This window comes from Dendropsophus ebraccatus, chromosome 15 (assembly GCF_027789765.1).
Source record: "Dendropsophus ebraccatus isolate aDenEbr1 chromosome 15, aDenEbr1.pat, whole genome shotgun sequence".
In the NCBI taxonomy this organism is placed as follows: Eukaryota; Metazoa; Chordata; class Amphibia; order Anura; family Hylidae; genus Dendropsophus; species Dendropsophus ebraccatus.
In genome coordinates this window covers 28,547,595-28,573,834 of record NC_091468.1, presented here as the reverse complement: position 1 = coordinate 28,573,834, position 26,240 = coordinate 28,547,595, and the positions used below count along the sequence as shown (strand labels likewise).

At 42.5% G+C, this 26,240-nt stretch overlaps 1 protein-coding gene across 1 annotated transcript in view; it reads left to right on the top strand.

Moving 5' to 3' along the window:
• Window positions 1-20,399, top strand: part of KMO (kynurenine 3-monooxygenase) — a 46,454-nt gene extending 26,055 nt beyond the window's left edge. The window contains exons 9-15 of the mRNA XM_069955067.1: window positions 435-556; window positions 1,984-2,131; window positions 4,231-4,288; window positions 4,369-4,451; window positions 16,450-16,551; window positions 18,400-18,459; window positions 20,094-20,399. Coding sequence (XP_069811168.1) covers window positions 435-556; window positions 1,984-2,131; window positions 4,231-4,288; window positions 4,369-4,451; window positions 16,450-16,551; window positions 18,400-18,459; window positions 20,094-20,243 — 723 coding nt within the window. The 3' untranslated portion in view covers window positions 20,244-20,399. The remainder of the gene's footprint in view (window positions 1-434; window positions 557-1,983; window positions 2,132-4,230; window positions 4,289-4,368; window positions 4,452-16,449; window positions 16,552-18,399; window positions 18,460-20,093) is intronic.
• Window positions 20,400-26,240: the final 5,841 nt, after the last annotated feature.

The window sequence follows — 26,240 nt, the reverse complement described above, 5'->3', positions numbered from 1 at the left end:
GAAGTGATGTATTCTTTCCAGTCTGACACAGTGCTCTCTGCTGCCACCTATGTCCATGTCAGGAACTGTCCAGAGCAGTAGAGGTTTTCTATGTGGATTTCATACTGGACAGTTCCTGACATGGACATAGGTGGCAGCAGAGAGCACTGTGTCAGACTGGAAGACTGGAGATTTTTAAATAGAAATAAATTATTAATCTATACATTTTCCTGACAGCAGTTGATTTGAAAGGAAAAAAAAATTGAAATAAATACCCCTTTAATATTTTCTCTGTAGCCCCAGCAATATATAAAAATATGTAATTCCAGAGTAACTCCCAAACTTTTATAGTGAAAAAAAAGTGTTTTTTTTTTTTTTTTTTTTTTTTTTTATGAAATAACATGCTGTGAACAGTTCTAACCTCTGTCTTAATATACTTTCATTTTATACCACAGGATAAATCTTTTACATGTACTCTGTTTATGCCATTCGAAGACTTTGAAAAGCTTTGCAAAGCAGAGGAAGTATTAGAATTTTTCAAGACACATTTTCCAGACTCCATAAATTTAATTGGACCGTAAGATTACTTCTGTTGCAATAATCTATCTATCTATCTATCTATCTATCTATCTATCTATCTATCTATCTATCTATCTATCTGTCTCAAGGTCATGTAACTAATGCCAATATTAAAATAATCTAAAAAAAATATACTGTTCAATATGATCTTATATAAAGTAACTTTCTAACGGAAACATCATTCCAGATTTATATTCATTTTTTTTTTTTTTTAACTTTAATACAGAGTTAATTTACAATGTGCATACGAAACTTTTCTCTCTCCTGATACACACTACCTCAAAAGTTATATTCACTTATTTTTAAGTAAACGTTGATAAGATATTTCACACAAGTCCAGTGGTGCCATAACTGAATGCAAAGAGCCATGAAAGGGATTTCCAGTAATGACACTTTATTGTCTATCCACAGAATAGAGAATATATGCTTGAATGGTAAGGGTCTGATCGCTGGAAAGTGTAGCTGTCAGCTCTCTTTATCTGGTTCTGGTAGTTCAGCTATCCTTGCATTAGAATGGAGGTCGCATGCATTTCTGTCATGGCGTGGTTCCTAGCCATGGAATCCTGACTTTCCGGATGAAGAGAGGAATTCAACACTGATCCATCCGCACCCGTGGTGCTCTATTACACAAACCGATTATCGACCGTCACAGCCGATAATCGTCTTTTGTAATGGAAGGCAAAGATCAGCTGACATGAGCTGATGTCGGCTGATGGTTGCTTTTGTTTGTCTTTCAACATGTTGACAGACAAATGACTATGATAGCAGCGATCTGCTGCCGTCGCTCCATGGAATAGGAGCGCCGTCAGCAGACCACTGCTATCTGCTATGGGCTGCCTGGACGATCTAGCGATCACCGGGGCAGCCCCCACCCCCGCAGCCAAAAAAAGCTAAAAAAAGACATTGTAGGAACATAGCCTTAGGCTATGTTCACACAACGTATATTTTGTATTACTCACGGCCGTTGTCGTGATTAATACAAAAAATACATTCATAGAAGTCGGAAGGAATCTCGGCTGGAGTGTATACACATAGGCCGCACAAAAAATTGTCAGTTTTGTGCAGCCACTATTCATTGAATAGTGGCCACACAGACCTGTCAGTTCACACAATGGAGAGTGCGACTCCGGCTGGGTCACAGAACAGCCAGTGTTTCACGTAGTGTGACACTGTGACAATCAACCCTTATGGATCAGTGGCGAGATCCTCTGCTAATCTGCAAGGTTGAGTCTTCATGAATGCGGAGACACAATCAGACGATAATGCATTCTCCGCATTTAGAGGCTGCAGCAGTGTCCCGCCTCATGCTGATTGGCTGAGCGGCGATAGTGAGGACAGATAGAAGACTGGAGTAGTTAGTATAATAGTAGTGTACTAATACTGTTATTTATCAACTAATATTATTTTCCCATCTTTTTCAATAAGGGACAACTTAAAAACAGATTTTTTCCTGCTGCCTCCACAAGCCTTGATCTCTGTTAAATGTTCATCATTTTGCCTAGACAGTAAATGTGTTTTGATGGGTGATGCCGCCCACGCTGTCGTACCGTTCTACGGACAAGGAATGAATGCTGTAAGTTATAGTCCTATAGTGAAATAATGCATTAAACAGAACATTATGACAGTGAAGGAATAAGAACATGTATTTTCAACTAGTAAATTGTACTTGGAATTCTAAGATAAGTATATAAAAGTGACTATTGATGTTTCGCACAGCTGTTTTTACGACAGGAATACACCACTCCCTGCAGGACATACAGCAGCTGACAAGTTCTGGGAGACTGGAAATTTTTAAATAGAAGTAATTTAAAGTGTAACTGTCATGTTTTTTTTTTTTTTTGCACAAACCAATAGTACAAGTAATTTAAATAATCTTTGTAATAGGTTTATTAGGCAAAAAAGCCTCTTTCTGTACTCAAGAAGCTGTTTCCCAGCCTCCCACCCCCCTCACTTCTTATCTGTTCATTATCAGGCAAATCCGTCTTCATTACAGAGAAGCAAGTGAAGACGGATTCTGCTGTGTCCATTATATCCTATGGAGGGGAGGGGTGGACGTAGATGAGTAAGCAGGAAGAAGAGACATGAAGGTAAGCTGTTTGTAGACACTCTGGGCATCTAAAACTGATTCAGAGGTCAGAAAGGTCAGTGGTTATCTGGGAACTTGCTAAAAGAAGATTGCAGGGTGATGTGCTGTGCAGGACTGATATTTGTCTCCTCTATGCTCACTCACTCCTCTCAACCCCTCCCTTCTCCATAGAGCATAATGGACTTTTTCTGAAGTGAGGGGGGGGGGGGTGTAAAAAAAAACTGCTTTTTGAGTACAGAAGGAAACACTTTTGCTAAATAAAACCTATTACAGAGTTTCTTAAAACCGCTTGTACTATATAAATTATTTATATTTATATATAAATCAGTATACAAATCTATATAACTTTTCGTTACCATTTTTTTTCTAAACGGTTTCTGGAACTGTTTCATGCTTATTTAACGCTTGAGGCACAGTGCATTTTCTGCTAAAAGAGTCATTCTGCCCTGGCCGTCGTATGTTGTAGTCCATCTTGCTAAGGAAAAAAGGACATGGGGCAGCACCATAGTATTTATGGAATGTGGAATGTGCTCCACTTGTACAGTATGTCAGAACCACTTTTGACCTCTTACTCTGAGGTTTTCAAATCCACAGAATCTCTTCTTGAGATTGAAAAGCGACTTGAGGGTCGCCTGACACATCAAGCCTATTCTGCATTGCAGCGGGCTCTGGTGAAGCCCAGCCGCCCCCTAGACTCTGCTCCCTGGTGCAACTTACACCATTGCCAGCAGCGGTCCAGTGGATCCACAACTCCAGTCGTTACACAGTTACATATGTTACACAGACCTTAATACATGTTACACTTATATATGTTACACAGACATGCATACACTTTACTTATATATGTTACACAGACATGCATACACATTACACTTATATATGTTACACAGACATACATACACATTACACTAATATAGGTTACACAGAGATGCATATACTTTAGTTATATATGTTACACAGACCTGCATAAGCATTACACTTATATAAGTGTAATGTGCATACATGTGGGAAATCAAAAATGTAAAAGAACACTGCAGAGACACTATCATATGTCTCAACGTCAGTGAACTAGCCAGACCTTCCTCCAGAAGGAACAACCAGGCCACGGAATGTCTCCAATCAAGGAAACCACCCAAGCTACTCCACACTGATGAGGGGCAAATACCCCGAAACAGCTATCTTTGGATGTATACCTTGCTTGGGTAGTCCCCTTGATTGGAGACATTCCTTGGCTTGTTTGTTCCTTCCCGGAGGAAGGTCTGGCTAGTTCACTGGCGTCGAGACATGTGATGGTGTCTCTGCAGTGTTCTTTTGCATGTTTTATTTCCCAGAGGGCAATGTTCTAGAATACACTGACGTTGAGACACGTGATGGTGTCCCTGCGGTGGTTTGGTTGATCTCCCTGAGGCCAACCAGCGTCCTTTTAAATGTAAGTTAAATAAACTTGCAGTAGGAAGATGTACTCAGATACACTTCAGAAGAATAAAATAGCATTTCTACAAGCCCTAAAAATAGAATATTCATTTTGTAATTTGTAGCAAAATCTAGACAGGTCTTATATCTAAACAGCATTTTTGTCTTCACAGGGTTTTGAAGATTGCCTTGTATTTTCTGAATTAATGGAGCAATGTAGCAATGATTTCAGTGAGTACTTAATATGTTACCACAAGTGCTAACGATACCCAGTTTATTTGCCTGATCATGAATACTTTTTTTTTTTGTAGGGATCTGTGTCCCAGAATTTTCTCGACTTAGGGTCCCCGATGCTCATGCAATTTCAGACCTGGCTATGTACAATTACAAAGAGGTACATCATTTTTTCCCCTTGGCATTAATATTTATTATATTTTTTAAAGCGAATGTACCAGCAGTACATTCACTTTAAATTTCCACTTTTAGGCTATGTTCACACTACGTATATTTGAGGCTGTATGTTTGAGGCTGTATAGCAATCAAAACAAGGAGTGGATTGAAAACACAGAAAGGCTCTGTTCACATAATGTTATAATTAAGTGGATGGCCGTCATTTAATGGCAAATATGTGCTGTTATTTTAAAACAACGGCTGCTGTATTGAAATAATGGCAGTTATTTACCGTTATATGACGGCCATCCACTCAATTACAACATTATGTGAACAGATCCTTTCTGTGTTTTCAATCCACTCCTGGTTTCGGTTGCTATGAGGACCTGACATGAGGACCAAATACAGCCTCAAATATACATAGTGTGAACCCAGCCTCAATTGGATAGAATCGATGGAGCCGTATCACAGAGGGATGGGGGTTTCCTTCCAATGGGGGGCGGGCCGGCCCGCCTCCAGTGCTTCAGCCCTCTGTTCTCTGTTTCTTTAATAGAAAAAGAATTGGACACATGCAATATTTATAGAAATACTAATATATAATATTTAAAAGTTAAAATCCATTTGAGATTTAAACTGGTAGAAGAGTTAGAGTACATATGTAACTCATATAAAGTTCATAAATTAAGAATAGTATATGTAACAAATCAGAATTACTCAGAACAGGTGAGCAAATCTCTTTGGAACATGTTTACTTTCTATGAATCGGGTTACAGAACTGAACAGCTGCACCAAAGCTTCATAAAGCAGTAATATTATATCCCTGTCCAGAGAGTCCAGGCCTGTTATATACATCACAATATCCTGCTGGCCTTAGAAGCAGCTAATTATAAAATTTATTTCCATTTTAAGGGATAGCTCGCTAAATTGGCAGAAAAAAGGCAAATCTAGCTTGGTGCAGTTGTTCCATAATCCATATGTGAAGCTGTGTAGCCTGATGTTTAACCCTTTGAGGACCAGGCCCAAAATGACCCAGTGGACCGCGCAAATTTTGATCTTAGTGTTTCCGTTTTTCCCTCCTACCCTTCTAAGAGCTCCAGCACTTTCAGTTTTTTATCTACAGGCCATGTAAGGGCTTATTTGTTACAGGAATAGTTGTACTTTGTAATGGCGTCATTCATTTTACCATAACATGTATGATGGAATTCCAAATATATTATTTTTGAAGATATAAATTGGTGAAATCGCAAAAAAGAATGCAGTATGGTAACGTTTGGGGGGTTCCTGTGTCTACGTAATGCACTATATGGTAAAAGCGACATGATACCATTACTCTATAGGTCAGTACGAACACAACCATATGCAGGTTTACGCAGATTCTCTAATGTTATATATTTTTTTTAAATGAAATCCTTTTTTTTGGCAATTAATTATAAATAAAATGGGCCTATTGTGACGCTTATAACGGTTTTATTTTTTCACCTACGGGGCTGTATGGGGTGTCATTTTTTCCGCCATGATCTCTAGTTTTTATTAATACCATATTTGTGAAGATCGGACGTTTTGATCACTTTTTATTAATTTTTTTATATATATAATGTAACATAAAATCAGTAATCCGCGCACTTTTCTCCCTTTTTTCGTGTACGCCGTTTACCGTTCGCAATGACACTTGTTATATTTTAATAGATCGGACAATTACGCACGCTACGGTATATTATATGTTTATCTATTTATTTATTTTTATATGTTTTATTTATATAATGGGAAAGGGGGGTGATTTCAACTTTTATTGGGGGAGGGGTTTTGGGGTTGTGTGTTAGTGTTTTTAACTTTTTTTTTTTTACACATTTGAAGTCCCTTTGGGGGACTTTTACATACAGTACTTGGATTTTTACACTGATGAATGCTATGCCATAGCCATAGCATTGATCAGTGTTATCGGCGCTCTGCTCATTGAGCCTGCCTGTGCAGGCTCAGTGACCAGAGCGCCGATCGGACCGCACGGAGGCAGGTGAGAGACCTCCGGCGGCCCGTTTTACCGATCGGGACCCCCGCAGTGTGACTGCGGGGGTCCCGATCGGTAAGTGACAGGGGACTCCCCCTGTCACTTACACTTAAACGCCGCGGCCGCGGCGTTTAAGGAGTTAATGACACGCGGCAGCGCGATCGCTGCAGCGTGTCATTACCGTGAGGTCCCGGCTGCTGATTGCAGCCGGCCCCCACCTGCTATGAAGCGCGCTCCGCTCCGGAGCACGCTTCATAGCGGGAGAAACACCCAGGGCGTACAGTTACGCCCTAGGTCGTCTGGGGACAGACTTCCATGGCGTAACTATACGCCCTGGGTCGTCTAAGGGTTAAGGAACTTTTCATTCAAAAGAATATGATGAACAATAAAACGTATAACAAGATAATTTGAAAAAATAGACAACAACGCGTTTTAAGGTTTTACTTTGCGTTTTCGTCAAGTTTCCATTGTAAATTAAATTCTTGAGTACAATGAATTAACAGCTTTTTGCTGGGAAGATCCTAAATAATAAAACTTAACTTTAAAGAATAATTGTAAAAATGTGCGATCAAATAGTGAGTTAAAATTAAATAGAGGTGTTAGGGAGGATTAGTATATAGTCAGGACACGTAATGCATCGATGTGAACTGAACTAGTGTATATAAGTAGCGTATGACAGATAAACTGACTATCGCTACTCAGTAGTTGTTGCCACCCCTATTACATTTTTGACAGCTATGCCGGTATCACACAAATAATTGTTGCTGCAGGTGATACAGTGCAGTATCAGGCTAGAGTATGTTGCAGTAATACAGCTCAGTGATTACTCGATTGTTAGGGCACATATCGTGCGTGTCAGGACCAGTCACACCAAACACACAGAGACAGTGAGCCCTGAGCTCAGCCCCTCCCACTGTCCCTACCTAATTGCCGCAATCTGCCCTAAAATGGCAGCGGACAACTTGGCGGCGATCCCTGGCCTGGATACGTGAAACAATGGACAAGACAAAACGAACAAACACAATAAGAATGGTCAGCAATCCGGGTCACAATGATCTGGCAGCAAAGGTACAAAATCAGGATCCAAAAGAGTAGTTGAATAACAGGCAATAAGGTTGGGGGCAGGCAGCAAGCAAGCGAGGTCAAAAGAAACTAAGCAGGAGTCAGGAGAAACCAGAAAACAGAACACACAAGCAGGCAGAGACTAAGTCAATATCTGGCAATGATATCCCAGACTGAGGTAGTTATATAGGAGGCCAGGATTCTGGTCCAGAATGTAATTGGACCATCCCCCTGATCTCCAAGCACAGACACCTGAGAACAAAACAGATCCACTGGCAGGATAACCTGTCAGTCATAGCAGAACCAAAACACAGATTAACCATGACAAGGCCAGACAGAACTCAGCAGGTGAATTCGGGTGTGTCTCCCAACAAAGGTGAGCATATAAACCAGTGTTCACACACTGCAAACAAGAACAGAATACAAGAATATCAGCGCCTTCTCGGCCGCACAGCACGAGCCGAGGGGCGCATAATGCTCTGCAAAGATACCATCCTGACAGTGCGACAGGCAAACCCAAACGTGGCTACTCAGTAAATGCCTTGCTAGTTAAGCTATTGTATCACCCTGCATAGGGCTAGCTACTAGTAGGTTAGTATTATTGCAAGCGGTCAGGTAGCGGTATCTTGCCCAGCAGAGTCGGCATAGCCGGGCTACCGCTCAGTAAGGTGTCCCAGACTAGTAGTAGATTAACAATAAACACCTCTAACTATTAAAATAAAACAAAAATCCCACCACCACTCCGATGTTTTACCACTAACTGTGGCTTTATCAAGGGGAAATCATAGCGAACTGGCCGCCAAACGCGGACCTTTATAAGGGATTTGCTGTATACGTAATGATTAAGGTACCCATCATTATTTCAGCCAATAATCTATTTGCAAATTAAGTTAAAGTCCAATTGTGTTTTTTGTTTATTTATAAAGAAACCATTCAGAATGCACTATGTTAATGTCGTCACTATGATCTGATGTAAGGATTCCATGAGAGATCAAAGTGCAGTGATTAATAGATGTTCTGCGCATGAATACGGATTAGGAATTTGATGGAAGGCATTATGGATATCTAATCAGGTCAGCGCACTTAGGTTTTTCCAAAGATAAGCCAGCAAAGTGCGCATGTCTATAAACTTATAAAATGATCGGCGCTGAGTAATTTCAAATGCGCAGGTCTGTAGACATAGAGAAAATCCTGGGCCAAATAGGGAACTCATTGCGCAAGTCCGCTGACTTACACAGCAGAGACACGGACTTAGTGGACACGTATATTTGGACACTTAGAATTATCAGCGCAGGAAAAACTCGCGCGCAAGTCCATGGACTTAAAGAGAATCCCGGACTAAGAGGGGACTTATAGCGCAAGTCTATAGACTTTGGACACCGGAGACAGATTGAGGACATCAGAGACATGGACATTGTAAGTATGCATGCTTTGTCTCTTTGAGTATCATCGGGCAGAAGAGGTTGGCAGTGCAAGTGTTGTGTTGTAATTATTGCACTGCATTTTACATTGTATACTTATAGGTTTTATGCCCGGAGAAATAAATAGCGTTGTAATTAAAGTTGTATGCCACGATGTTCACGTATTTAGATATTCAGATATTAAATAGTTGTCGCAATTAGGGATGGTCCGAACCAAGTTGGGATCGGGTTCGTACGAACCCGAACCCTCGGTAATGATTCCCGCTGTCTGCCCGCTCCGTGCAGCGGGCGGATCCAGCGGGAGGACCGCCTGGAAAAATGGGATACAGCCATAGCCATAGGCTGTATCCCATTTTTCCAGGCGGTCTTCCCGCTGGATCCGCCCGCTGCACGGAGCGGGCAGACAGCAGGAATCCGATGCCGAGCGTTCGGGTTCATCCGAACCCGAACCTCGGCGGGTTCGGACCATCCCTAGTCACAATGTTCTTACACATGGTTTAGGAAACATTATAGTGCATATTAATCCATACATCAAATGAAGTGACAATTAATGTAGGTTTTAAGATGGGCCTTTTCCATATTAGAATTTATGATCTTTACTGTATAGGGCAAATTAGAAATAAAAACCTTTGTTTACCATTAGGATAATGGGAACTATATCGCTACTGATTATGTACATATAAACAACATCTGAACCAATTGTTCAGGTATAATGGCCATTAAGGCTTCTAGAGAGAACTAAATCAAAATAATCATATAAATGGGGTATACGTGAAACCCCCATTAAGGCCTTTCAGATACATAGTGTCCAACCTATAAATCCATCTTGCCTCTTCCTGTAGTAGTATATTATCAAGATTCCCACCTCTTGGGCTAAGTGTGGGTTTACATAGACCAAAGAATGAAAGAGAATTAATGTCATTATTGTGGAATTCCTTAACATGACGGACTTCTAAGTGCAGGTGACTTCTACGTTTATATATGGTACATATTCTTTGAACAAACAGCCATCGAGTGTATATTCAGTTCACGTCGATGCATTACGTGTCCTGACTATATACCAATCCTCCCTAAGGGCCCTATTCCACCGGAAGATTATCGTTCGCATAATCGTTAACGATCTCAAATGACCGCTATTGCGAAAGAGCTGAAAACGTTCACTAATTTCCATGGAATGATAATCGTTACTTATGATCGTATTTGCGATTGTTTATTCTTTGCTATTTCGTTCATATTTACTGCGAACGACGTCTTATTCAATGCGAATGATTTGCGAACGTTTTGCGAACAAGCAACAATAAAAATAGGTCCAGGTCTTATAAAGCGATCGACAATTTCTCGTTCGGTCGTTAATCGTTAACTGCATTTCAACCGAACGATTATCGTTTAGATTCGAACGATTTAACGATAATCTGAACGATAATCGTCCAGTGGAATAGGGCCCTAACACCTCTATTTAATTTTAACTCACTATTTAAAAGCACATTTTTACAATTATTATTAAAAGTTAAGTTTTATTATTTAGGATCTTCACAGCAAAAAGCTGTTTATTCATTGTACTCTAGTTGGTACTTAGCGTGATGATCTGGGGCGACCTCAGTTGGAAATGTAATTCTACTGTCCCTCACACAACCTTCGATCCTCCAGTGACCTCAGTCTGCGCTCCCCCCTTGTATGTACCTCGCACAACTGCCTCCAAGACTTTGACCGAGCCTCCCCCATACTCTGGAACTCGCTACCCCGACACATCCGGCTCTCATCCACCATCAAGTCCTTCAAAAGTAACTTGAAAACCCATCTCTTGGATGGTATAATATTACAGGGGAGGATAATTTATTATAATATTGCTTCTGAAATGGGTGGGTTACAGTACCAAGACAGTTTATCAAGCTTGGGGTTATTTAGTTTAGAAAAAAAGACGTCTTAGAGGCGATCTGATTACAATGTATAAATGTATGAATGGACAGTACAGAGATATTTCTAGTGATCTTTTTACACCTAGACCTGCAACCATGACAAAGAAGCATTGTCTAAATCTAGAGTAAAGAAGGTTTCACCATCAGCACAGATTCTTTACTGTAAGAGCACTGAGACTATGGGACTATGGGACTTTCTGCCACATAATGTTGTCATGGCCAATTCATTATATAAGTACAAGGGAGGCCTGGATGCTTCTCTCTATAAAATCTATTATTAGTTATGGGCACTACAATACATGTGATAGGACGCTGATCAAGGGATTATTCTGATTGCCATTTTGGAGTTGGGAAGGAATTTTCTCCCTGTGATGGGGCATGTGGCATCTACCTAAGGGTTTTTACCCTCCCCTGGATCAACATAGTAGGGTTATAGGGTCACCCTTTCTCCTGACCTAATCCTGGCTTCCCCTGGTTTGCTGCAGTGCCTCGGGTCCCGCTCCGCTACCTTGACAGCCAACATGTGTCCTAATAAGCTGTAGAAAGGCAAATCAGCTCACCATGTGTGCAATAGTCAGTGGTGCTGGTCCTCAATTACGTCTGGAGCAGGTGGAAGGAAACAGAGATCCGGGCCATTTTCCGGTGGCAATAGGTAAAAAGTGGAAGTCCACAGCTCCAAGTAAAATGTAAAGTCTTTATTAGAAATCCTCTTAAAATCCAAACATAACAATAAAAAACACGCCAACGCATTTCAGGACGTTTCAGGTCCTAATAAGCTGCCCGCAGCGACGGAAAAGCTGCAGGTGCTCGCCCGCACAAGCAGCCAAGATGGCACTGGCTCCTCACCACAACACAGTTCCCGCCAGCCACGAGCCCCAACACAGCAGCAGCCTTCCGACCCCCAGCACAATGAGGGGGATGTGCAGGAGGAACCTGCATAACCCACATTATGGGAACTGCTCACCGCCATAACTGGATGCAAGGCCTCCCTATGTTGGAAGAGGTGAAGATAGATATCAGCCTGCTGAGGCAAGATTTTCAGAACCTAAGAGATAGGGTTCCCCAAGCAGAGGACCAGAGCTCAGAGGGAGCAGACACTGGCAAGTTTGTGGAAAAGTGTCTCAGAGACCTGTTCCCTAATGCTCCATTTTCAGCTGCCTATGCTGTTGAACGGGCCCATAGGGCACCAACCAGACCTCCACCGCCTCTCCCCACCGTGGCCTTTCCTTGTTAGAATGCTGAACTGTAATGACAGAGATCTAGTTTTACGTTTGGTGAGACAACTGCAAGACCTATAATGGAGCGCGAGTATCCGTCTTCCCCCATTTCTCTGCGGAACTCCAGAAGAAACGAGCATCCTTCACTGTGGTGAAACAACGCCTCTGTGAGCTTGAGATTCCCTATTCTATCACGTATCCGGCGCGCCTTAGAGTCATACATGGCGACAGCTGGGTGCGCTGCAAAAGACCGACCCCTCATGGCCCTCATGGACTGGGCCACACCGCTGACTTTTTTCTGACCGACATGGGTGAGATTGTTCCAGCTTTTGCTATATGCCTTATGCACCTGTTCATGTGTTCCGGAACTAAGTCTGAGTTGCTCTCATGTTGTCACATCGTGGTGATGGACTTGGCCACACTAGTGACTTTCTTCTAACCGACATGGGTGAGATTGTTCCAGCCTTTGCTAAACCCCATGTTTATCTAAGCCTGGATAGATGGCGTGGGGGTACTGTTATCACAGATCCTTTAACAATGGGTTAAAATCTGCTACCCTGATGTAGAACAAACTTTTTCTACTGGAGCCTTACCCAATAGACCAAAGCAATGCCGGGGCCTTACCAGACAGACCAAGGGGAAGCCTTGGCCTCACCATCTAAAGCTTTATCCACTGGCTGATTTTTGGTCACATCACATAGAAGAAAAAAAATTGAATAAAAAGTCATCAAGAAGCCACATCTGAGCTTTCTTTATAGGCAGTACACAGCAAGTTTTTTTTGTTTGGAAAAAAAAGGTTTTATTTTTATTAGCAAAAATACCCAAGTTTAGTGTTGTTGTATCTGTACTGACATGTACAATACATTCAGCATGTCAAGTTTTTTTTAACCACATGATGAAAGAAAAAAATATCGTCTTACTCTTTTTTTTTTTTAATTTAGCCATTTTTGTAGTCATGTTTGTCACTAACATGCCCAGTCCAGTCAATGGACAGATGCTGGATCCTGGCTCTCCTTTTAAATGGTAACCTGACTGCCACAGGCCTACCCACCAGACATGCCAAGCTATTATGTAAAATCACAGTCAGTAAAAAAAGGTATAGGGGTCGGCACTATCTAACGTCCATTAGCCTTACATGCCAAACATTACTATGCTCTAGTAAAATACTCTGTGCTGTGGTGCAAATCCAGATAGAGCAAGATAGCAATGCATGTACACAACCGTAGGGAAAGAGAATCTGAATGCACTCACCAATTGTGTAGAAAAAAAGCTTCTTTATTCGTGTCTCATTCTACACAGCATGTTGCAAGCGGGTGGAGGACGCCAACACCCTCCACTGATGATGACAGCTGTTTCACGCCCACTTTACGGCGCTTCTTCAGATCCCGCCCCTTCAGTCACGTCACTTCATATACTCATGGATCGTGACGCGTCTGATAAGAGGCGTTACAGTGTTATTTAAAAACAATAGAAAAATACAAATATTTTGAAATACATCTTACACATGTGACTACAGGAACATACCTAAGTAAGTGTGGTCATTAAGACCCATTTGACTTTGGGCATTAGATGCTAGGATCCAGCGTGCTTCGCATTGGAGCAGCTGCTTCTTGCTGTCTCTTCCTCTTCTACAGTGAACTGGTTGTAATCCCATGAATTTCAAATCTTTTATGTTACCTTTGTGTTGTTTGTATACATGTTCAATTAGTCGTGGGGCTCCCTGCCCTGTACGTAGGGACCTTCTGTTCATAGGGCAAATGGTCTTTCCTATATAATATAGGCCGCATGTACAGGTGATGGCATACACTACGTACTTTGTTTTACAGCATATCATATCTTTGATGTCCCGAGTATAGCCTCATAGATTAACAGTTTTACATTGTTCTAGATTTGGGCACCATTTGCAGTTTCCACTCTTATGATTACCATGTAGCATATCACTTAATCAATTGCTTTTCTTTTTGACATCTCTATTGGAATATTTACTGGGTACAATTTTATCTTTTATATTTTTGGTTTGTGCTCATAGGCTTATTAGTATAGGTTTTTTCAAAAAGGGGATGTAGTATGTACAGTGATGTAGTATGGCATTTGAGGCTGTGGGTTTTCGATAGCTTGTGGTGTTATCTTTATTATTGTCGATTGTTATTAGGACGTCCAGAAACTCTGTTTGTGTTCTATGATGTTTACTTGTGAATATCATGTTCATGTCGTTATTATTTAGATGTTTTATAAAAAGATCGAATTCTATATCTGTCCCCAACCATATGACGAAACTGTCATCCACAAATCTGCGATAATGTATATGTCTAAAAAAAAAAGTTTTTTTTTCAGAAAATACCATTTGTTTTTCCTATATTACAAGGTATAGGTTGGCGAGGGTAGATGCGACAGGCGTACCCATCGCTTTACCCTCGCCCTGTATATACCACTCGTTGTCAAATTGGAAGCAATTATTCTGTAAAATGAAAAATTATGCATCACAAACTAAATCAACAAACTCTTTACTTTTATCTGTGTTTTCCAATAGTCTGCATATTACGGCTACTCCTTGATTGTGCGGTATACGAGTATATAAATTCTCCGCATCGATGGTACCCAATAGGGCCCCCCCTGGCCACTGCACATCCGCTAATGTCATTAGGAAGTCGTTGGTATCCTTTACCAGAGATGGTACGCCTTCTAGGAGCAGTTTTAGCAACCACTCCAAATATTTTGATAACGGTTCTGTAACAGAGCCTATCGCGGGGACTATAGGACGTCCCGGGGGTGGGAGCTACCATCCTCCACACAAAAAATGGCAGTTCCGTACCGTCAGTACCTCTGCTTGTGGAGGATAAGTAGCTCAGATGAGACATATAAAAAACAAGCTGATGAACTTACCGCACGCCTCCTCAGAAGAGGGTACCCGTCTAAGGTCCTACAAGAGGCAAACAAAAAAGCCTTTAAGAAACAACAGAGAGAGTTACTTACCTCTAAAAGCGGTATAAAAAACATGTAAACAAAGTAGAAGACAGGACACGTTTTGTTTTTTCTTTTAAAAATAGTCCATTGGCCGACACAATACGAAAAGTTATTATGGATAACTGGTACATAATCCACCACGATCCCCTTTTTGAAAAAACCTATACTAATAAGCCTATGAGCACAAACCAAAAATATAAAAGATAAAATTGTACCCAGTAAATATTCCAATAGAGATGTCAAAAAGAAAAGCAATTGGTTAAGTGATACGCTACATGGTAATCATAAGAGTGGAAACTGCAAATGGTGCCCAAATCTAGAACAATGTAAAACTGTTAATCTAGGAGGCTATACTCGGGACATCAAAGATATGATATGCTATAAAACAAAGTACGTAGTGTATGCCATCACCTGTACATGCTGCCTATATTATATAGGAATGACCATTCGCACTATGAACAAGCGCTTCAGCGAGCACGTCAGGTCCCTACGTACAGGGCAGGGGCCCCACAACTAATTGAACATGTAAACAAACAACACAAAGGTAACATAAAAGATTTGAAATTCATGGGATTACAACCAGTTCACTTAAGAAGAGGAGGAGACAGCAATAAGCAGCTGCTCCAATGCGAAGCACGCTGGATCCTAGCATCTAATGCCCAAAGTCAAATGGGTCTAAATGACCGCACTGACTTAGGTATGTTCCTGTAGTCACATGTGTAAGATGTTTTCAAAATATTTGTATTTTTCTATTGTTTTAAATAACACTCTAACGCCTCTTATCAAACGCGTCACGATCCATGAGTATATGAAGTGACGTGACTGAAGGGGCCGGATCTGAGGAAGTGCCGTGAAGTGGGCGTGAAACAGCTGTCATCATCAGTGGAGGGTTTGGCGTCCTCCACCTGCTTGCAACATGCTGTGTAGTAGGAGACACAAAAAAAAATTTTTTTTTCTGCACAATTGGTGAGTGCATTCAGATTCTCTTTCCCTACGGCTATTATGTAAAATAGATAACTTCAATTCCCCCATAAAAAATATTAGCAAAACAAATGCTTACAAGTATGGGTGTATTGTTGACATATGTTTAGGCTTCTACAGAGTAGGGTACCATGCTTGCTGGAAATCTTTTAGTCAGCAGCTTCTTAAGACACCCCAGAAACAGCAGGTACCCCATCGTCTACATGGGTTGCAATGGCAACATGTCTTCTATAGAAATCATAAAGATTAAGTAGAATGTTGTTCTTTGTATGTTCCTTGGATGTCCCTGTCCCTCTTATAATGAGATTTACACAAACAAATGCATAAACATCAGTAACTAATGTTGGGAATGATAGAAAATGGTAATAATGTAAATGTATGTCAGCAGGGAATAAAGTGTTTGCTTTCTAATAGCATCGTTCTTCTTTTTCATCAGATGAGGTCCCATGTCAATTCCAGGTGGTTTCTTTACCGAAAATACATAGACAATGCTCTACACATGTTACTGCCCTCCACTTTCATTCCTCTTTACTCGATGGTAAGAAAATGAATTATTATTACTTTCTCTGGGATAATTTTTTACTTGGTTGTTATTTAATGATTAGAGATGAGCGAACGGGGTTTGGGTTCGAGTCCATTTGAACCCGAACAATCGGCATTTGATTATTGGTGGCTGCTGAACTTGGATAAGGCTCTAAGCCAATGACTATATCCATGATTTCCACATAGCCTTTAGGGCTTTATCCAAGTTCAGCAGCCACCACTAATCAAATGCCGAAAGTTCGGGTTCGGATCGACTTGAGCATGCTCCAAGTTTGCTCATCTCTATTAATGATATACATGCTGAAATATATCTGGCTGTACATTTCAAAGGTAACATCATACATAGCAAAAAAGGCTCTGTACAATTACAACTTATAATTGTACTACTTTCTGGTATCCATTTATTTGAAATATAGATATATATTTTTTTTCCGCAGGAGTAACCCTTTAAAAACAACCTACAATAATATGATGATAAAGGGAAGTGCACTTCTGGTATTTGTGCTGCTTCAATTTACAAATTGCCACAAACTCGGATTATGCAGAGTATACATTGAAGTAGTGATACAATACATAAAAAATCAATACATACGCAATATAAATATGGTAAACATTCAATGGCCATCTGGAACCAATTAATATCGTATGTTGAGGGACCACTGTATATCCTGTGTGTATCTGTGTTTTTTTTATTTTTTTTATTGGAGGGGGGGGGGGGGGACAACCGGAGTACTCCTTTAAAATGTTGGAATTAGTGGCCAGCCAGGGAGTGGATCACACTGCTGCTGCTGCCGTGCTCTCTCCACGGCTCTCTCACAGTGGGTCTCAGCAGTAAGTGATCAATATCTTTTGACATGACTGACATATCAAAAGTAATTTTTAATGACAGATAAACTTAATATTGTTTCATGTGAGATAAGAGAGGTTGGAACAAGCATTTTAAATTACATTTTTCAATTTTTTCTTTAATTTTTTTTTTTTACTGTTTAATATTTTTTATTTATTAGGTACCGTATTTTCCGTTGTATAAGGCGACTGGGGGTATAAGACGACCCCTGACTTTTAATTGTCAGGGATTCGCCTTATACGCCGGAAAATGTTAACTGCAGCTAAACTGATGAAAAAAGCAAACAGTTAACTCAACCGGCCCGTTCCCGGCCTCCGCGCGTCTTCTCCTCCGCTCCCATTGCCAGCACAGCCAGTGTGATGTACACTGACTGCGCCAGGGATGCCCGAAACTCTCCCCAGCAGCCGAGTGTCTAATCGGAGACGCTTGGCTGCTCAGGAGAGCTTCGGAAGAATGACAGAGGCTTCGGGCATCCCAGGCGCAGTCAATGTACGTCACTCTGGCTGCGCCGGCAATGGGAGCGGAGGAGAAGACGCGCGGAGGCTGGGAATGGGCCGGTTGAGTTAACTGTTTGTTTTTTACATTAGTTTAGCTGCAGTTAACATTTTTAAATGGTCGCCCCATACGATAGGGATGCGGGCCATTTTTGAGCCCTCCCACTGTATGGGGCAACCATACCCGGCTTATAAGACGACCCACGACTTCTGACAAGATTTTTTGGGGTTAAAAAGTCGACTTATACGCCGGAAAATACGGTAAGTTGAATTTGTTACTGTGGGGGCGCAAGTTAGCAGGGAGCAGATGACCTCAGTGTTTTGTGTAACAGGCCACCTATAAAAGAAAAAAATATCTGATTATAGCTTTATTTTTGTTTAAGGGATAATCTATTGCCTTTCTATTAATATTTAAAATGAACATGACCTGACCTTTACATGAGACTGGGCTTTATTTGTACTGCATTTACTTATTTAAACATTCTCTGTATTTGTTTCTAAGGTTACTTTCACTAGGATACGATACCACAAAGTTGTCCTCCACTGGAATTGGCAAAATAGGGTAAATATAATTTATAGAATTTTAATATGTGGAAAGATAACTGACATAAGTTACTATTAATGCATATTATTTCTTCAGAAGAGGGAAAGTAGGAATTGCAGGGTCCTGTACAGGCAGGATCCAAAAACAGGAGGCAAGGGAAAAGGGTACAATGTCTCCCTCTGGGTCAATCCAACTTTTTTTTTTTTTATTGGAAAAACTTGCTCTTGTAACTGATCTAATATGGCAGCCATATTCAAGACCATATAGGAGATAGATACCAGCTCTACACAGACCCTACATATCATAAGTGATTACAGTGCAGTTACAGCCAATGACTCACAGGAGGCATCTTCTTTGAGTGAGTCACAAGGGACTTCTTCTCCAATCACAGTTGTTCACTTTTCCTTTTCTTCTTCATCCGACCTGGGCCATCATGGGCACATCTCTCAGCTATGAGTCATCCCTGTAGAGTTTGCCACAAGAACATTTTAGGCTCCTCACTCATGCACTAGCATCATCCTCCACATCTATATTGCCCCCTCTGTGCCCCCATGTAGTAGTTAGGTCTGTCTGGGCCCCAATGTAGTAGTCAGCCCCCTCTGTGCATCTATATAGTATTTTGGCCTCCTTGTGCAGGTAGTCTTCCCCCCAGTAGGCAGTATACCCCATGTAGCAAATTCCCCCATAGGTAATCTCACTGGTAAGTAGACATCCCCCTGTAAGTAAAACCCACACTAGTAACAACCCCACACATGCACACACAGTAGAAAAAAACAGACAAAAAACAACAGAGAACAAATGTGCTGCTACCACGGCAGGCACAAGCTAATGGTAGTGTTATGCTCTAGGTGATGATTTTGCAGCAGTCTCTGGGGCCAGTTACCCATGTGAAAGGTAGCCTCACTCAATTTGAGTATGAATCTGGCAGATCACATATACCCATACATGCTGTCTTCTCTGGGGCAGATAGGATCTTCCAGTAAGATAATGGGACATGTCACATGGCAAGAAAAGTCTGACATTGGTTGGAAGAGCAAAAGCAAGACTTCCAAGTAGTACCCCTGCCCTCAAATTTCAAAAACCCAGTTGAGCATCTGTGGGACCAAATCAATTATTGTGTTTACCTGTCTTTATACCGCTAGCAAAAGCCTGTACTTTTAAGTATCAGTGGTTGTGAGGTATTGCTTAAGTTTTGCCACTAGATGTCGCTAGTATATTTACTGTATGCCTAAGTATTGCACAGCTGTGGTGTCTAAAGGGTTATTGTTTCTGTGATCTGTGCACCAATGAGAGCTCTATCCTTCTCTTTTCTTTGCACTCTCTTCTCACCCACTCACAGCACACGTTACAGATGCTGTAGGAAGTTGTCACATAGGGAGCAGAAAAGGGCGTGACACACACAACTAGTCCAGTGTAGTGTAGTCTGAGGTGTCTTAGTAGTGTCCCCATCTTCCATCTCTCTTTAGCCCTGCTGAATCGGGGAGAGACTGGGAGCCACCTTTCATAATTGTATGTAAGTTTATGTAGTAGTTGTAGGTAGCATGGTGCTTTATGGTGCTGGTGGCTGATCAGCCATATGAACAGCTTTAGAAAATGCAAGAATAGTAGAAAAATTGGTAAACTTACAATTGATTTTTTTTTTAAATATATAGGTTATAAATGCTGGACTTGTGGCATTTGGTTGCACAATGACATGCTGCGGCACTTACCTGCTAATAAAATATCTCCCTGGAGTCATCAAGAAGGAAACACTTACTCGGCTTTCAGTCCACTTGCCAACAGTTCATTTTTTTCCCTGCTAAACTTTGATTTTACAAAAAGTTCTTGTTAACAGTAAAGCAGCTGTTTTCATCAAAGCTACACAATGGCCACATCTTGACTTCAGCCTCCAAACAGCCGGTTGTCAAACTAATAAAAATAAATGTTTTGACATTTTAAATAAAATATTTTGAAAATGCCATGAAGTTTTTTTTGTTTACTGTTGCCGCATAGCGTCTCTTTTTTTAAGTGTTATTAGATTGGACTATGGCTGGGCGGTATACCGTGAAAATACCGATACCGTCTCTGGCGTCGGTAAACCGACCTCAACTGCGCCAGGACGGTATTTGCGGTATTTCAGTGCTGCACAGTGTGCTGTATGTGTCATAGCACTTGCCTTCCCGCCATGCCTGACAAAGCGCCCCCCAACGGCCCCTGCCCGCCCGTCCCTCAGTGCGCCCTGCAATCCTGCACCAGCGTATAACGTCCCCACCCCCAGCCGGACAGGCGCTGACCCGCTCCACAAACCCGGGAGTGAGCGGCCGGGGGTACATAAGCTGTATCTCCTCCTCCCCTTGTAACCCGCTCAGCATTGGTACGCTTGTGGCCCCGTCGGACGTTTGCACAGGCAGATCCCGGTCTCTGGAGGAGGAGACCGCAGGATCATGTGATGGCGTCCCTGCGGGTGCTGGAGCTGAATAGCGGGATCTAGGGCCGCAGTGCAGATCCCCGATCCCGCTATTCAGCTCCAGCACCCGCAGGGACGCCATCACATGATCCTGCGGTCTCCTCCTCCAGAGACCGGGATCTGCCTGTGCAAACGTCCGACGGGGCCACAAGCGTACCAATGCTGAGCGGGTTACAAGGGGAGGAGGAGATACAGCCGCTCACTCCTGGGTATGTGGAGCGGGTCAGCGCCTGTCCGGCTGGGAGAAGGAGATACAGCTTATGCCCCCCCCCCCTCAGCAGCTTCCCCCCATTCTGCCTAGATCCCCCCCAGCAGTTCCCCCCCCCCCCTTCTGCCCAGATCCCCCCCCCAGCTGCCCCCCCACTTCTGCCCAGATCCCCCCCAGCTGCTTTCCCCCTTCTGCCCAGATCCCCCCCAGCTGCTCCCCCCCTTCTGCCCAGATCCCCCCAGCTGCTCCCCCCCATTCTGCCTAGATCCCCCCCCAGCAGCTCCCCCCCCCTTCTGCCCAGATCCCCCCCAGTTGCTTTCCCCCTTCTGCCCAGATCCCCCCCAGCTGCTCTCCCCCCCCCTTCTGCCCAGATCCCCCCCAGCTGCTCCCCCCCCTTCTGCCCAGATCCCCCCCTAGCTGCTCCTCCCCCTTCTGCCCAGATCCCCCCCAGCTGCTCTCCCCCCCACCTTCTGCCCAGATCCCCCCAGCTGCTCCCCCCCCTTCTGCCCAGATCCCCCCCTAGCTGCTCCTCCCCCTTCTGCTTTCCCCCTTCTGCCCAGATCCTCCCCAGCTGCTTCCCCCCCTTCTGCCCAGATCCCCCCAGCTGCTCCCCCCCCTTCTGCCCAGATCCCCCCTACTGCTCCCCCCCTTCAGATCCCCCCCAGCTGCTCCCCCCCCTTCTGCCCAGATCCCCCCTACTGCTCCCCCTCCCTTCAGATCCCCCCCAGCTGCTCCCCCCCTTCAGATCCCCCCCAGCTGCTCCCCCCCCTTCAGATCCCCCCCAGCTGCTTTCCCCCTTCTGCCCAGATCCCCCTAACTATTTCTTGTAATTCTATAATACATATGAATGCTCAGCTTAGCTGAGTGTGCATGAGTTATTAATGGAAAATCTGCATAGCTGTATACCTGTATATACATATCTTGTAGTGTGTGTGCATAAATACATAAATAATACTGCCACTACAGGACTTGCATATTTGAGTATACAGCTACGTAAACACTACAGGATGTGTATATACAGGTATACAGCTATGTACACACTACAGAACATGTATATAAAAGGTATACAGCTATGTACACACTACAGAACATGTATATAAAAGGTATACAGCTATGTACACACTACCGGATGTATATATACTGGTATAGGGCTATGTACACAGTACAGGACATGTATACAGCTATGTTGCTGTATACCTGTATATAAACGTCCTGTAGTGTGTACATAGCTGTATATACCTGTGTATATAGCTGTATGTATATGTACATAGCTGTATACCTGTGTATACATATCCTGTAATGGCTGTATACCTGTATATACACGTCCAGGTCTCTGCTGAGACCCCTAATAATGACAAATAATAATAAGGACAATAGCCTATATGGCCCAGCCTTGTGTTGCTGCTCAGTGAGTTATTTTTTTTAATAAGAGTATAAAAAAAAAGTATCACCAGGTTTGCACGGTCAAGTGGGTGTGGCTTGCAAAAGGGGCGTGTCATAATGATCGCTCAGTTATCGTTACCGCGGCTATATGTACGATTAACCGCGATAATAATTTAGGCCAATATCGCCCAGCCCTAGATTGGACTGTAATGATATTTAACGGACTCACACAAATGCACAGTAAGTTGTAAAAATTTTTATATATTTATATATCGTTATACAAAATATAACCTTGTGCCTTTTATGTAATGTATTTTTCAAGGGTCAGGCCTAATTCACACTCTTAGTACTGCTAAGTCTAACAATTGCAGTGTTAGGTCCCCTAGGGGGCCAAAAAAAAACAAAAACATAAAAAGAATAAAATAGAAAAAGAATGAAAATAATATAGTAATAGAAAAAGAATGAAAATAATATAGTAATAATAATATAATTATAAAATATAATTAATAATAATAGAAACAAAAGTGTAAAAAGATATAAAAATAGCCCCTTTCCCAATAAAGTCATTTATTACAAAAAGCTGAAAAAACACTACATACATAATCGTTATTGCTGCGTTTGTCATGGCCTGCACTATAAAACGGTACTATCGTGCTCGGGGGAAAAAAAACAAACAAAAAAAATGGCCTCAGAATTGCTAATTTTGGCATAGTAACTCCAAAAAAGTAAAGTAAAAATGATCAAGAGATCGCACATATCACAAGTTTGGTATTAACAAAAAGTACAGCTTGTCCAGTAAAAAGCAAGTCCTCATACAACTCTATCGGACAAAAAAATAAAACAATTCTTTTACAGGATTTTCCCAAGATTACAATTTATGACGTTTCCACAGATTAGATGACAAATGATTTGTAAGGGTTATTCTGACCGACCCCTAGAAATTAAAGGGGTTATCGACCTAAGAGCGGAAAAATTTAATCCTAGCTGATCTATATCCATGACAGGAAACTACATTTCCCATCATGCATTTCCCTGATTCCCCTGATTTTGCATCTCATCACCCCAATATGTATTACATACTAGCTGATGATGTAGCAGAGCTGACACGCACATAGTTTAGCTATGTGCTGCAAAACGGGCATCTGCTTGCTGGGGGTGGTTACAGTTCTGCTACAGTTCATGAAAGAATTAACCTTATAGGGAACCTGCCCCCCCCCCCCCGTGCCGGTGTAGTAGGCCAGATTAACCCCTCGTCCAGATTATACCCAGGTATAAAATGGCCTAGGCCAGAGTATGCCCCGGGGTATAAAATGGCCTAGGCCAAACTATACCCAGTGTGTAAAATAGCCTAGACCAAACTATCCCCCAGTGTGTAACATAGCCTAGGCCAGAGTATACCCATCCAGGCCAGAATATACCCATCTAATGTCGAACCAGGCCACAGTATACCCCTGGGGATAAACCCTACACCTGGGGGTGTAAAACAGCCTAGGCCATGCTATATCTCTCTAGGCCATAATGGTATTACTTCACTGGTTTTCTGACCCCTGGCCCAGGCCACAGTATACCCCAGGGCATATATTATCATACTCAGGGGTATAATATAGCCTAGGCTATACTATAAATCTGGGGACAGTCTAGCACAGGCCACAATATACCCCAGGGGATAAACTCTATATTTGGGGGTGTAAAACCAGACCAGACTATATCCCTCCAAGTTATCATGTCATTGGTTTTCTCAGTTCTGGCCCAGGCTACAGTATACCCCAGGGGATATATTCTATACCAGGGGGCCTAGGCCAGAATATATCCCTCCAGGTCATAATGTTATCACGTCACTGGTTTTCTCACTTTATCTCTAGTTTGTTGAAAAGTGTGCAGATTTTATTTTATTTTTTATCAAACTCGGACACACAGCTACTTCTTCTTGTTGAGAACTACAGTACAGTGCTTACATTAAACTGACATTAGGTAGTACTGTCCCATCAGGGAATGTGTCACAAAGTAAAAAAAAAAACATGAAAAGTCTTAAAATTTAATCTGTTATTTTTTGTTAATTTATATGTGCATTTTTTTTTTACATGTAAGGAAATATGAAACATTAACTACCTAATTTTTCATACTTCCCAGTGATGGCCCCTAGGGGGAGCTCCAACAGAAAAACTGCTGGTAAAAAGTGACAGCTGTGCTGAGAAAAGAGGCAGTCTCTGCTCAACTGCTGTGACATCATCACCTCCCTCCTCTTTTCACAGGGGAAAAGAGGGGAAAGGTGCTACTGTTTGTACTGCTGAGCAGCGCTATTTTGTTGTCTGCACAGTACACCTACAACAAGTGTGTCCCTAGCTTTTCATAATACACCTCAGCTGCTGCAGAACCTCATAATACACCTCCTCATTACTGAGGAAAGAGCTGAGCAGTGCTCTGAAACGCGTATAAAGAGTTGCTACTACTATTGAATATACTGCAGAAATATACTGCCATAACCACCTACCACCGGTCCCACCATTTATTAGCTCACAGCATAGTGAATGCATACAAATACTCCTATGCTGACAGAGAACACAGGAGCAGCGCTTAAAGAGAACCAATCACCTAAATGTAACTGTCCCTATTATGAAAGTATATCTCTCCCTAAGTCTATTCATGAAGATATAGACTGCATTTGCAGTCTGTATCTTTATACTTTACCTGATCCTCTGTTCCCTGGCTGTTCCGGTGGGCGCCGCCATCTTGATGACGTCACTTGCGTTCCAGCGGTGCGTTCCAGCGTGACGTCATCAAGATGGCGCCGCCGCCGGAACAGCCAGGGAACAGAGAATCGGGTAAAGTATAAAGATACAGACTGCAAAGGCAGTCTGTATCTTCATAGATAGACTTCATGAAGATACAGACTGTATTTGCAGTCTGTATCTTTACACTTTACCTATCCTCTGCTTCAGTGCCGCTCGGCCGGGCGCCGCCATCTTGATTACGGGCCTTGCGTTCCACCGCTGGAACGCAAGTGACGTAATCAAGATGGCGGCGCCGGCCTTGCTGCACCGAAGAAGAGGATAGGTAAAGTATAAAGATACAGACTGCAGAGGCAGTCTGTATCTTCATAAATAGATTAGAGAAGAGGGACTAGAAAATACACAGCGATCTTGCGCTGTATAGCGCGAGATCACTGTGTATTAACGGAGCGGCAGGCACAGGATCATGGGAACCTTTCCTGACGCTCTGCATGACGGGAGTTTCCTGTCTCGCGCCGGCTCTTTTGAAAAGAGCCGGCTCGAGACAGGAAAGTAAAAAGTGAATAATTAAAAAACGTGGCAATAAAAATAATGAATTATATTTACAAATGTCAATAAAATGATGATTTACATCTAATTAGGGAATAATTTTTTTTTAACTTTCGTCCATGATTGGTTCTCTTTAACCCCTTAGTGACCGCCATGCTGCCTTTTCACGGCGGCCACTAATGGGCTTTATTCCGATGCGTACGCCTTTTAACGGCGGGCGCATCGGAATGAATAGCCGCCCGGCGGCGGCTGCAGGACGGGGGATCAGCGGTCAGTGTGACCGCTGACACCCTCCTGTAACTGCCCGGAGCGGAGAATTCTCCGCTCCGGGCAGTTTAACCCGTTAAATGCCGCTGTCAAACCATGACAGCGGCATCTAACGGGTCCCGGTGGATCCCGGACGGCGCCGTGGTTCACTTACATGATCGCGATGTCCCGCGGCGCCGTCCGGGGTCCCGATGTCTCCATGGTGATCCCGGGGTCC